Here is a 12,487-nt window from a genome sequence, read left to right on the forward strand (position 1 = left end):
CTTCAGAGGCAAAAACTACCAAAAATACCCTCTTTCAGTTCCTAAGAAAAACATGTCGCTGAAGGAATTTACAATATTATTACATAAGCAGATCAAATGTGAACATTTAAAAATAGTGTATACTACAAGTGTTAGGAAGAGAAACTGAAGAAACGCAACAATTAAGGTGTTGCTCATAACAAGAAAGTTTCACCTTTACTCCTCGAGAAACGACAAGGTTCATCCGGCTGGTCGCTATTGACATGCAAATGCCTAAGAGTACACAATACTCTCCCAAGGGGCGACTAATCTTAGCGCTAACAGTACTATGGAAGATCAGCGTTCTGATCTGTTGCAGCCCTGTTCCTTATGCCAGACTGGCAAACTAAAAACGAATTCTTTGTCCTAGAAAACACACTTGCCTCTATTAATGAACCAATATCCAGTTTATGCATCTAGTTGAAGATAGAGCAGTATAATCCAAAAGAGAAAACGAAGACCACATGATGGATCTCTTAAAAATGTAGACAGTCTTTGTATTAAAAATATATTTGGGCAAAAAGAAGTAAAAATGTCCCGTAAATGGTAATGTAAAACACAAAGCTGACCTACACAGAGCTGTTGTGAGGTGGTGAACTCCATCGAGAGCGCAGATGATGAAGAATGCAGTTTGACATTGTACCAAGTTTTTCCTGCATTTCAAAAAGCTGGCTTCCGGAATATTTGCCAAGCTCCTCTGTCACCAGCAGCAGAGAAAGTGCATTAATCTGTGCTGGAAGGTCTGGGGTGGCTGGAGCTTCCACAGGTGCGGTGGCGGATGCCTCAGGAAGGTCTGAAAGGGAAGGTGGAGTTACATAAAACATCTATGGTCAAGTAACCGTAAAACTCATCAATGGAAGCTGACTTAGTTGACTAAAATGTTAGGGAGAGACGATTTGGGAAGAGATCCAATCAGAACTAATCTCTCTGGATTTCCAGTTCCAACCTGAATGGACAGCTAATAGGTAATATGTACAATGGCATTAGAGCCAATAAAGTTTTCATTTTAATATTTTAGAGTTGCACTTCTTCTTGAATGACATATGCAAATTGTTATAAATCAGTGCATATCATATTCCTGGTTCTTTGATGTAAACACTCAATATTGTTTATTTAGAAGACTCGGTTAAAAAGGAGATTAGGTGAGTGATTTTCACTCATCCTCATAGTTCGAGCCGACCTGTGACAATGAAACTGTCACACGTCGGCTCAATAGATCAGGAAGTGAGCGAACATGTACCGTCACTCGCTCACTTCTCGATCATGTCCCTGCAGAGCGCCGTGACTGTCGCTCACTGCTCCCTGCAGGGATCCCCTCCCCTGTCCGATCCTCCAGCGCTGACTGGAGGAACAGACAGGGAAGGGTGCGGGCACAGCTGGCTCTGCCTCTAGATAGGCAGAGCCCGCTGTCACTCACGCAGCTGGGTGGATCGAGAGTAATGTCGGGATCCGCCCCGGCTGCGGCAGTCTCAGTATACCGTGAGACTTACCCCATAGGTTCTCCTTTAAATCAAATTTTGAGATACATAAACACGTTACATATCACAATAGTTACATCTGTGTCTGTATTGCATGTTCAAACTTTAATACCATAAGTAACAAGTTAACAGATGTTTACTTCAGGAGAATAAAATGAGATTGGAAATTCTAGAGAAACTTTTATTACTCCTTAACTGAACCCACTAGATTTTACTCGACTATATCTACTGTAGATCTAGCCGAGTAAAATCTTACGGCATTTAGTTGACTAAAACAATTCAGATGACTAAAATATGACTAAAGCTAAATGGCATTTTAGTCAAAAGACTGACTAAAACCAAAATTTGCTGTCAAAATGAACACTGGTCGGCTTACAGTAAAATGTCCTATTAGAAGGGAATTAAAACTGTACCACATAAAAGCCTCATCGGCAACAAAAAACATTTATGTAGGCAAAACTGTCTGTTTGCTGTTAAACGACGCATATTAAAGCTGCTGATTTTGGTCTGTGAAAGTTATTGACCTATGGTAACGAAACTGCTTAAAAGAGAACGATGGGGGTAAGTGTTTATTCCCCCATAGTTCTCTTAAGGGTCACAGGAGGACATATACTAGCGTCCTCCCATGACCCAAAGCTCAGTATACAGCTTGCGGTATACTGAGACTGTCGAGATCCACCCAGCTGCGTGAGTGACAGCTGGCTCTGCCTATCTAGAGGCAGAGCGCCAGCTGCGCCCGCCCCCTCCACTGAGCGCTGGAGGATCGGAGCGGTGGGAATTCCTGCTGGGAGCCGTGACTGAGTCACCGCTCACTGCAGGGAGACGATCGAGAAGTGAGCGAGCGACTGTATGTGTTCACTCACTTCCCAATCTATTGAGCCGACGTGCGAGTCCGATTGTCAAACGTCGACTCGAACTATGAGGAGTGATTTTCACTCCTCATAGTTCTGTATTTCAGCATTTGCAGAAACACATTAGACTTCTGAGCCTGATGACGGGGACCCAACGTGGCCCCGAAAGTACTTGTGATTTTGAATGACCGTTGTCATTAAAATATATTGAATCTACTTTTGGAGTGCTGGTGACATCTTTTGGAATTACACATTAGACTTAGGCCCCATTCACACTGCGCGATATCGCGCAAATTCTTGCATTGAGCAAGCTTGAATCGCAGCAAGATCCGCTCCAAAAAGGGTCCTGCTGTAGCGACACACGACCCTTTGCCCCATTGCAAAGCATTGAAGAGCGATATCGCGCGGTAAATAGCCGCGATATCGCGGGAATTACCGCACGATAAATCGCTCAATGTGAACGGGGCCTAAATCTGAAATGCTCTTGACAACCATCACAGATAACTATTTTTTTTTTACTATGCAAGATAAGAGTGATAAAACAATACCCGTTTCAAGTTTTTCTTCAGCAAACATCGGCTTCTCCTCAAGACCATTTAATGGCTTTTCAGCTTCATCAAGAGCAGCAAATTCGTCAAATCCCTTTGCCTTTGTCTGTAACCAATGGAAAAATGAAGACTTGTGTGTAAGCAATACAAAGGCTGTTATGTAGAACTGGTCAAATCTACTTATAATTTTAATAGTTTACCTGCTGCTCATGGTAAGTTCTCAGAGCTTTCTTCACAGTAGATATCTTTGGAGAACGGATCGGTAAGGTCTTTATTTCGCAGGGTGTAAGCGTACTGAGGTCACCAATGGTTTTGATATTTTTAGCACGGATGAGCTGTCCAAGTCCTCTAGCCCTAGAAAGAAAAATTAATCTTTAAAACATTGCTGGTACAAGGAAGACAAACTTCAGATTTCGCCAAGTTTCTCACCACATATTGGAGGTAATCTGTGGAAGAATGACATCAATGGATGTTGCGCAGTTCATTAGGGCTGGATAGACACTTTCTTTAGGAGATGGCATAGACTCCTTGGTCATTTCGGAAATCTAAAACATTAATGCATTTCAGTTAGCAATTTCAAGCACATAAAACATGAAAACTTGATACCAGTCAAACTTTTCAGCCTTATTCACACTAGAAACGGCCGCCACGTACAGCTCCGTGCACGTCCGCGCATTGGGCAGCTCCCGGGAAGGACAGGTGCTGCGTGAGATTAGTACACAGCTCCTTCTCTATGGGAGTACATGGCCATACGCTCACCTGACATGCATGTCCGTGCGGGTGTCCATACTTGTACGCGGACAGGATGGATCCTGTCTGCGTCCAAGCCGCGACACCCGCAACTGTATGGACGTGGACTTGAGGTGAGCGAAGGGCAGCGTACAGCCGCGTAGTCCCATAGAGGATAGGGGCTGTGTACTAATCACATGAAGCACCTGTCCTTCCCGGGAGCTGCCCGATACGGCCGTGTACGCAGCACGGAGCTGTACATGCTGGCCGTTTCTAGTGTGAATGAGGCCTTATGGATGGGCTTTTAGTACACACAAGATGATGATATCCAGGCTTACCAAACTCTTTTTTGAACTTTTAAATCCAAGAACACGAGACCCAGGAGACACAAATCCTTTGGTTGGAGTAGTGATAATCTAGTGAATTAAAAGGATAGTAAAAAAAAAAAAAAAGCCAGATTACTAAAAATGCAAAGCATACTAGACGCAAAAGTAATAAAAGCATTGTCATATTACCTTCGGCTGAGTACTTGTTAGCATTTTAAGACTTCTTGAGGATGGCGAGTTACTTGAATTGCTTCGGACCACGGGGCTACGGCGATCAATGTCATCTGCCAATCCTTCCTGATATATTGGATCAGCAAACGAAACTCTCCGGATCTGCTTACAGAAAACAAAACTTTAGCTTGTTGATTAAAAAAAGAAAAGAAATGCAAAGTGTTTAATACTTGCAACTTCAAACTGACCCTTAACTCAGACAATCTATGATGCAAAACAAGTACTACTAAATAAAGTAAGCTCATTACGATGGTGGTGCAGGGGAAAAAAAAAAAAGTTAAAAACCGTAGACTTTTACAACAGTGTGAACCTACTTCTATCATTATACACTTAAGTCTACGATTGCAATGCTGGCACACTTCTAGATATAAAAGGTATTCTACATCACCTTGTTAACTGGAGAGGGTGAGTCCATTTCCTGCTGTTGTCTCTTTATCCCTTTCTTTAGGATGCTTGTTGAAGGTGATGCAGACGGAGACCAGCTGAAGCTCCCACTGGGGCTATCATTGGCTAGAGCCATAGATATCAAGCCTTTCAGTTTAGGTGGTGAATCTGTGTTGGACCGTCCTTCACCCAGATCCATTAGCAAATTTTCAGATACCCTTGGAGCGGCACATTTCTCTGCGGCAGTTGTAAGATCTTCGTCCACTTTCGCTCCCTCGGTCAATGTGACCTTATTTGGCAGTATGTCAGCAGATGGAAATATACAGGTTTCTGCATTCTCCTCACAAGTTCTTTGAGCATTTTCCTGCTCAAGGTCAATGTTTCCTTCATCTATATTCAGAGTGTTCACTTCTATTGAGGTCTCAGTCACCGTAACTTCCCCTGATTCCTGACAGACAATGCTTTCTTCAGTCTCCCCGGGAGGGGCAGTGTCCACCTCTGCTTCAGATTCGTCCAGAGTAGCTGGGTCCAACTCCGCATCAGTTGCATCGGGAGTAGCTGGGCCCATCTCAGCATCGGTCGCTTCAGTAGTAGCTGCGCCCCCCTTTGCTTCTTTCTCTACAGAAAATGTGTCCACTTCTGCTTCTTTCTCCTCAGGAGGAGCCATGTTGACCTCTTCATCAGTCTCCCCTACTAAAACGTTTTTCACCTGTGCTTCATTCCCCTCAAAAAGATCTTTGCCCACTTCTGTTTCAGTCATCTCAACCACAGCTTGATCTCCAACTGGTTCAATCAATTCAACAGAAGCTTTTGCTTCAAGCTCCTCAGCTGAAGCTCTCTCCACGTCTGCTTCAGTTTCCTCTGTGGGAGATGACTCCGTTTTTGCAGGAGCATTGTCTACTTCTGTCTCTTCGGTAGGAGCTTTGTCCACCCCTGCTTTATTCTCTTCCTCAAAATCCTGACTTGGTGCAGCAGAGTGGTCTATATTTTCCTTATCTTCAGCCATATTATCCTCATCCACTACTATACTCTGAGCATCTTCTAGCTCGTCCTCTTGATTTGCAAAAGCCTCGTCACTTGCAGACCCTTCAATGGCCTCAATGTCGAAGGTCATGCAGATTTTGGCCTTTTCCACAATATCATTCTGTTTATCTTCTGCACATGGTTCTTCAACACGTTGCTTCTCAACACTCACATCCTCAATGAGTGTATCTCTTTGAATTTCCGTCACTTCTGCAGAAGGTTCCGTTGAGGATTCCATAGCTTCCACAGTTTTTGTCTGAATACAAATTTCCGTTACTTCTTCAGTCTCACTCCTACTTAATGAAGTAAGTGTTTGATCAAGCTCTGACTCTGTGTCCGATTTTATCTCTGTGGCAGAGACTTTGAAAAACGCTTGCTGTCTTGCCAAAACGAGTGGTGTGCTGACAGCACATGGCACAGAGAATGTACAGTTAAACTGCATGTCAGAAGATGAATCGATAGCCTTGTTTTTACCTTCAGCTTCTTCGGATTTGAATTCCGAAAAGGACTTTTCTTGCCTTCCAGAGGACTCGCAACACTCGCAGCTCTTTGACTTTCTGACTCTTCGACTCCTTTTATGGGAGCAGTCAAGCAACTTTAAGGTACTTTCAGAATTTGTAAAAACATCAGACACTGCGGTGGAATAGTCACCAGCGGAAGGCTCAGTCATTAAGCTTTGCATCGTGCTGCCGAGTTTGGAAAGTTCATACGTTTTGTTGATTTCCACGGTAGCGCCTAACTCTGTATTTCTGCCATCCCCTAACCGCGGAAACTTTGGCCGTGATGCAGAATTGTCTGTAACCGTCGTGTAGGTTTCTCCATCTACTTCTAGCTGAGAATCCACCTCGGAGGCAACATCAGAAGCACACTCGCTCTCTTTTTCAGTTTGCACTGTGTCAAAAGTAGCTGCATCTTCAATCTGTGACTCATGAGAGCTTTCAGCTTTTTCCGATTCATTCAGTTTCCTAGGCCTACCTCGTTTCCGCTTGCCTGCTGCTTCACGAGGTTCTGAATTATCAGACTCTGAATGCTCACTGCCAGTCTGAAGCGCCTGCAGAGACCTTCGGGTCTGATATCTAGAGCTGCTTCTTGTCATCTTTTCGCTGGAGACTGGAAGTTCCTCATCTTTAACATCAGTGACATTTGATGTTTTATCTTGTGAACTTTCTTGAGAATTTCTGGCAAAATCAGGATCATTTTTTTCTTCAGCTTTCACAAGCTTTTCGCTTTGTTGCTTAACCGGTGTTTCCTTAGACGGAGGAGTCTTCTTCAAACCAATTTTTTCCTCTTCTTTGGTCTGGGGAATTTCTGTTGCAGCCTCCTTTTTAACAACTTCTATTATTTCTGAATGTCTCCTGGAAGAGCGCCGCAACACAATTTGATTACCAGACGATTTCTGAGGCAGTGGAGTGTCTGCTTTTACTGTGGTGTTAGTCTCTGGTGGAGTATTTTCTTTAAAATCTATGCTATTCTCTGGTGCTGAATTTTCTTTATCATGGTCCACAACATGTTCTTCTTGAGGAGGAGGCTGAGATTCTGGCACACACTCGCTGTCCTCTATTTCCTCTGCAGGAACAGCGCCCGATTCACTGTCACATTTTAGATTAGGCTGTTCAGGTGCTTCAAGTTTCTTCTCCGTCTCTTTAGCTTGACGTAAAGCTCTTGACCCCCTTCTGGATGCATGTCTTGATTTATCATTTTGCGATTCAGTCTCTGAATTTTTTTTATTCTCTCTCTCATTACGCTTTTGTTTTGTATCTTTAACTTCTTGACTATCTGGCACTAAAATAACTTCTTTTGCTTTTGAGAACTTTGCTTCTGACAAAGGACTAAAAGAGCGATTCTCAGAGCTGTCAAACTTTTCTAAGGTAATAAAGGACTGTCTCCTGCTAACGGGTTGTGGTGGAGTGCCTAACACCATATCCGAAGAGGTAGAACTGTTGCTGATATTTGATGTGTTCTGTGCTTCTTTGGAAGTGTTTAACACAGCAGAGTCATTCAAAGATTTTGATCCTTCAACTTTAGCATCTAACATTTCAACATCTGCAACTTCTTTCGCTTCAGTTTCCTCTTCCTTAACTTCTCTTCCATGTGGAGTATGTTCTTCCTGAAAAACCAACAAAAAAAAAAAAACACACACTGATAAAGCTTATAAGGATTAAAAAAAAACTTGCGCCGGAAACAAGTGACCTAACAAGCGAGCACTAATTCAAACAAATGAAGGAATAACTAAAAAAATATTAACAATGTGCCACGCTATAACGCTCTATACCATGTGTCAAATAAATTTGAGTTCATATGTGATCAAATTACAATCAAACAGCTCAATTAATGACATGGTCTCACAATCCAGTGTTGTGTGAGATAATGTCATTAATTGATCTGTTCGTGATTGTAATTTGATCACATTTACATTTGTGACACATATGATCTAATAGATCTAGTGCCTCTCTTTGCATGTACATAGATGGAATAGGACACAACCAACTAAAACCTCAATTTACTAAGCTATAATGCATGTATTATTCACTATAGAGAATGATTTTCTGAGGTCCTTGCTAAAAGTATTGGATGTTATGAGAAATCACAAAATTTGGTATATTGAACCTTCTGTAAAGGCCATGCCACGCAGTAGTAATACACCGCTCGTAATTCATGCTGACAGAACAGTTTACTGCTGCAGTCTACAAAAGCCAAGGGTGCTTCTCCCCAACATTTGCCCATCCTGCAATGCGACCTCATTGCTCCCTGGTGGCCTGTACTTAACCACATGACTAAATTAAAATATCAAAACTACGCTATCAACAATAACTGTAAAAATTACGATTTTTACTAGTATAATGATTATTACTCGAAGCTAAAATGGCAAATTGTTTACAATAAGAAACACAGTGGTGTGCGCCTAACCATATAAGCCATTATCAAAATATTAAGTGTGGCAGGACATGTGTCACAAACTGATACCTTGGATTCAGCAGCATCTTTATTATTAACCATTACTTCTGGCTTGTCCCTAATAATGAAAAGAAAAAATAGAAGTCAAATTTGGAGATGAGTTTTAAATGTAACCAATAGTGTATTAGAAAATGGTCTCTACTTACAATGAATTGTCTTGGCTCTGACTATATTGTGTGAACAAAGCGGTATCCTGCGATGCATCTAAATTGTTGTACATGGTCGGTATGTCCACCCTGGTGACATTGAAGGGAGGTTCAGGCAACAGTGTTCAACAAATTTACATGAAAACTTTATAAATATCGTATGCCATGTTTCCATCACACCTATTAGCATGCTTTGCTAAGCTTTATGAAAAAGGGAAAGAAAAGACTTGCAATAGGCAAACTCATAGCAGTAGTAAATATTAGTCAAATATTTAAAACAAACCACACTAAAATCTAGACGAGACACACTTTTAGCAAAAGGTTGTTTTTTTTACATTTCTTTACTTAACAGGAACCTTGATAACACAGTAGGGACCTAGGAAACAAGATACTTTTAGTGAGGGCAAATGCCCATAGCAAGAGACACGGGGTAAATGGCAAGCAGTGATTTCAGGGTCTTTGCCAAAAATAAATACTCTAAAAACACTCTAGAATTAACACAAAAAAAAACAAAAAACACAAAAATAGCAAAAGACTGTCACTTATTGCAATTGTGACTGTTCAGAACCAGCCTGGGAACAGGGTCCAGTAACTATGTAACCTGGCTAGCTGTTGTGGTGCATTCACAGAATCTAGTGTGACATGACAGTGCAAAAAAGGTCTCATGTAGCGCAAGTACCGCTCAGGCATGCCTCTTCTGTGACTGAGTCATGTGCAGCTTTGGCTGACACAAAGGAAAGCCTACATTTTTTATTAATAAGGACGTCACTGTGCTTGTTCTTTCCAATACAAGATGTCTTTAAACCAGCAGATCCTCCCCCCTTATGACATTAAGCTAAACTGGGCTCTACAGCAGAGGTCCAGGGGGTTTAACCCCTTCGTGACTGACGACGTACAGTGTACGTCGCCAGCATCGAGTCATGAAGGGGTTAACCACTTGAGGGAACTGGCCTTGTTTGGCTTTACTGTGTCTAATCCTCCTGTAGCTTGTTAAAGATGTCACCAGCACACCATATTGTAGTGAACATGTCTGTTTGACGGTTAATGTCCTAACATTTCGGGGCCACTCAGGGTCCCCTTCATCAGACTTGAAATGACAAAAGACTTTCGTCAGCTCAAGCCTGATAAAGGGGACCCTGTGTGGTCCCGAAACATTATTTGTTATGACATGAAGCATCAATAAACGGACGTGTTCTTCACGTCGATATTGTGTGCTGGTGAGTTTCATTATTGGCGGCGCCATCCGCGGTCATTTTGAGCACCCACACCGACAGGGATACCCAGTAAAGAGTGCAGCAGGAGTCTGGAATATATGTTCCAATTCTCCTGTACAAGGCAGTATACATGCAGGCCATGTATATGAAAAAAATCTGAAACTTTCAAAAAATGACAGTACCAACATCACCCCCAAATACTACTTCATGTAAAACAACCTAAAAAAAAAAAGGCAGCTTATAGCAGAAAGTCAGAAAAGCTAAATGTAATACAATTCTAACCGCAATGTTTTGTGGTAAAAGCGTTAGAAAGTCTGAATACCAAACTGTCATGTTTACTTTTATTTCTATACCAAACTAACCAACCTTTTGGTACGGAGGACTTCCTTCTGATGTTCTGTGAGAACTCTCTCTTTAGTTGTTTCAGGAGGGATAAATACAAAATCCATAGACTGTTCCTCTTCTAAGATTTTCTTTTTAGTATTCGGAGAAGAAAATTCCAGCTTCAACTATTAAAAGTAATAAAAAAACAAATACAGCCTGATATAGCATCATAGGTGCAAAGTGTAAAAAAACAAGTGCTGGGTTTACCACACAAGCTAAATTCACTAAGTTTTATCACAGGGTAAAGATATTTGTGTCATGTGCTTTCCAGCCAATCAGCATCGAGCCGGCCAAACAGCATGGAGACGGCTTCCCGGGCAATCAAGAAGCCAGGCAGTCGGCTCAATGCTAGCAGAAGTACCGGTATTGGCAAGTACTGCAAAAAAAAATAAATAAAAAAATGTACTCGTATTCGATTCCGAAAAACGGGTATCAGTGAATCCCTAATACACACACTATTGTGAAAATAAAAATTTGGGGCAGCCAGCTATATAGCAATTTTAAAGTCAGGAAAAAAAAATAAAACCATCCAAGGACATAATTATGAAGAGGCAGAGTTCAAATGTCAACCATATTTTTGGACACTGAAGATGAAACATGTCAAAGTGCCATCTGCATCTATTCTGCGAAGTATTGTACTGTTCACTTACATCTAGCCCTAAATAAGCATTTCATGGCTGTAAGCACTAGGTGGGAACAGCATCTTGGCATTCTTAAACTTATTTTTGGTCTGTCAGGAGAAGAGAGCTTGAGCAGTCTAAAAGATGCATGCCTTACCTTGGCCTGTGGCGGTTTTGTTGGGGTGCCTTTATTTTTATGTTCTTCTGCTCTGGCCAGTAAGGAGTCTCTTTTCCCTGTGGATTTAACCTCAATCCCGCTAATCTTTGCCCCCAGCTCAGAGTTGTCCATCTACATAAAAAAAAGCATTATAATCTTACTGCATGGAATACCATTTTAAGCTGGGGGGACAATGTGTTTTCCTTTACAGAGCCCCCAAAATGCTAAAGGACACTAATACAAATATAAGACTCACATTATCAGAATAGGGGCCACTTGACTCCCCTGCTGTAGTAGTAAAGGTGAAGCCAGGTAATAGGAGGGGTACTTTCACTTTAACTTGACTTAAAACAGGTCTAAAAAAAAATTAAAAAATAAAACATGTTATAAGAGTGAAGTTTCAACAAATTATATATTATATTCAAATTTAATCAGAAGACACTTCATTCATACCAGCATCACTCCTCACAATATTTGACAGGTACTCCCAAGCACAACTATGACTGTAACCCCTAATGCTAAGTCCTGCCTAGAATGTCCTGACTGGTCACAAAGCTGCATTACCAGGCATATGACACATTGTGAGACTTTAGATTCAAACGTAAACTGCACTGTGGCAGGCCCAACACAAATGACTAAAATCTTTAGTTAACGTGACCCTTGTAAAAAAAAAAAAAAAAAAAAAAATGGAATACATCTGCAAATGGAGTCTATACACTTGCCTGGTCCAGCACCAGTTTCAGAATCTTCTCCCTACGGCAGAGCTGAACTGCCTGAGAAATTCCCATGTCCGACACACTTCTTGGTGTGTAAAGTTGGCCCCTCACAGTGTTTCCATCCATAGGGCCCTATGACACTATGGCAGGCATGTGACACACCTGTAACTGTATTGGATGCAAAGATTCTTCAAGAGGTGTTGCTCTGCAGCAGAGTGAAGATTCCCAAACAAGCGCTGCAACAACCATCAGTCTATTCCTTCCACGGCACCATTTGTTGGAAAATGTCAGCTAGAGGGTCACTTCACACATTGTGCAACATGTTTTTAGTAACATCAGATAAACATTTTTCAATAAATAAACCAGAATGACCTCACTAAAATGCATTAGCCTCTGAAATGGTTCAACTTAAAGTGACATTAAACCCTCAGATTTTTGAACATAAACCAATACTGTAATCTGCGCCTTTCTGTAATCCATGGTAGTTCCCCTTCTCTTTGCTGCTCCTCCTTTTAAATCCTCATGTCTTCCCATGCTGGGGGAGAACTCCCCTTTACAGCCGAGTGCCTCTTCCTTTAGTGCTGGCTCAGGTTGTGAACCTGCACACAGACACCATGTATCCATTCCAGAGACAAGGCAGTTTACTGCAAAACGGAAGTTCTGCCCAGCATGAGAACAGATACAGATTTAAAAGGAAGAGCAGCAAA

The 12,487-nt window shown here is 41.7% G+C and overlaps 1 protein-coding gene across 1 annotated transcript in view; it reads right to left on the reverse strand.

Annotated features, from left to right (window-relative positions):
- Positions 1 to 439: 439 nt before the first annotated feature.
- The window catches only part of RIF1 (replication timing regulatory factor 1), a 35,108-nt gene continuing 23,060 nt past the window's right edge, over positions 440 to 12,487 (reverse strand). The window contains exons 25-36 of the mRNA XM_018553594.1: positions 11,321 to 11,420; positions 11,065 to 11,196; positions 10,270 to 10,412; positions 8,690 to 8,779; positions 8,553 to 8,601; positions 4,570 to 7,695; positions 4,140 to 4,283; positions 3,963 to 4,040; positions 3,325 to 3,440; positions 3,096 to 3,249; positions 2,896 to 3,001; positions 440 to 811 (exon numbers count right to left, since the gene is read on the reverse strand). Of these exons, the coding sequence (XP_018409096.1) occupies positions 588 to 811; positions 2,896 to 3,001; positions 3,096 to 3,249; positions 3,325 to 3,440; positions 3,963 to 4,040; positions 4,140 to 4,283; positions 4,570 to 7,695; positions 8,553 to 8,601; positions 8,690 to 8,779; positions 10,270 to 10,412; positions 11,065 to 11,196; positions 11,321 to 11,420 (4,462 nt within the window). The 3' untranslated portion in view covers positions 440 to 587. The remainder of the gene's footprint in view (positions 812 to 2,895; positions 3,002 to 3,095; positions 3,250 to 3,324; positions 3,441 to 3,962; positions 4,041 to 4,139; positions 4,284 to 4,569; positions 7,696 to 8,552; positions 8,602 to 8,689; positions 8,780 to 10,269; positions 10,413 to 11,064; positions 11,197 to 11,320; positions 11,421 to 12,487) is intronic.

Source organism: Nanorana parkeri, unplaced genomic scaffold (genome assembly GCF_000935625.1).
Source record: "Nanorana parkeri isolate BGI_ZX_2015 unplaced genomic scaffold, ASM93562v1 scaffold125, whole genome shotgun sequence".
NCBI lineage: Eukaryota > Metazoa > Chordata > Amphibia > Anura > Dicroglossidae > Nanorana > Nanorana parkeri.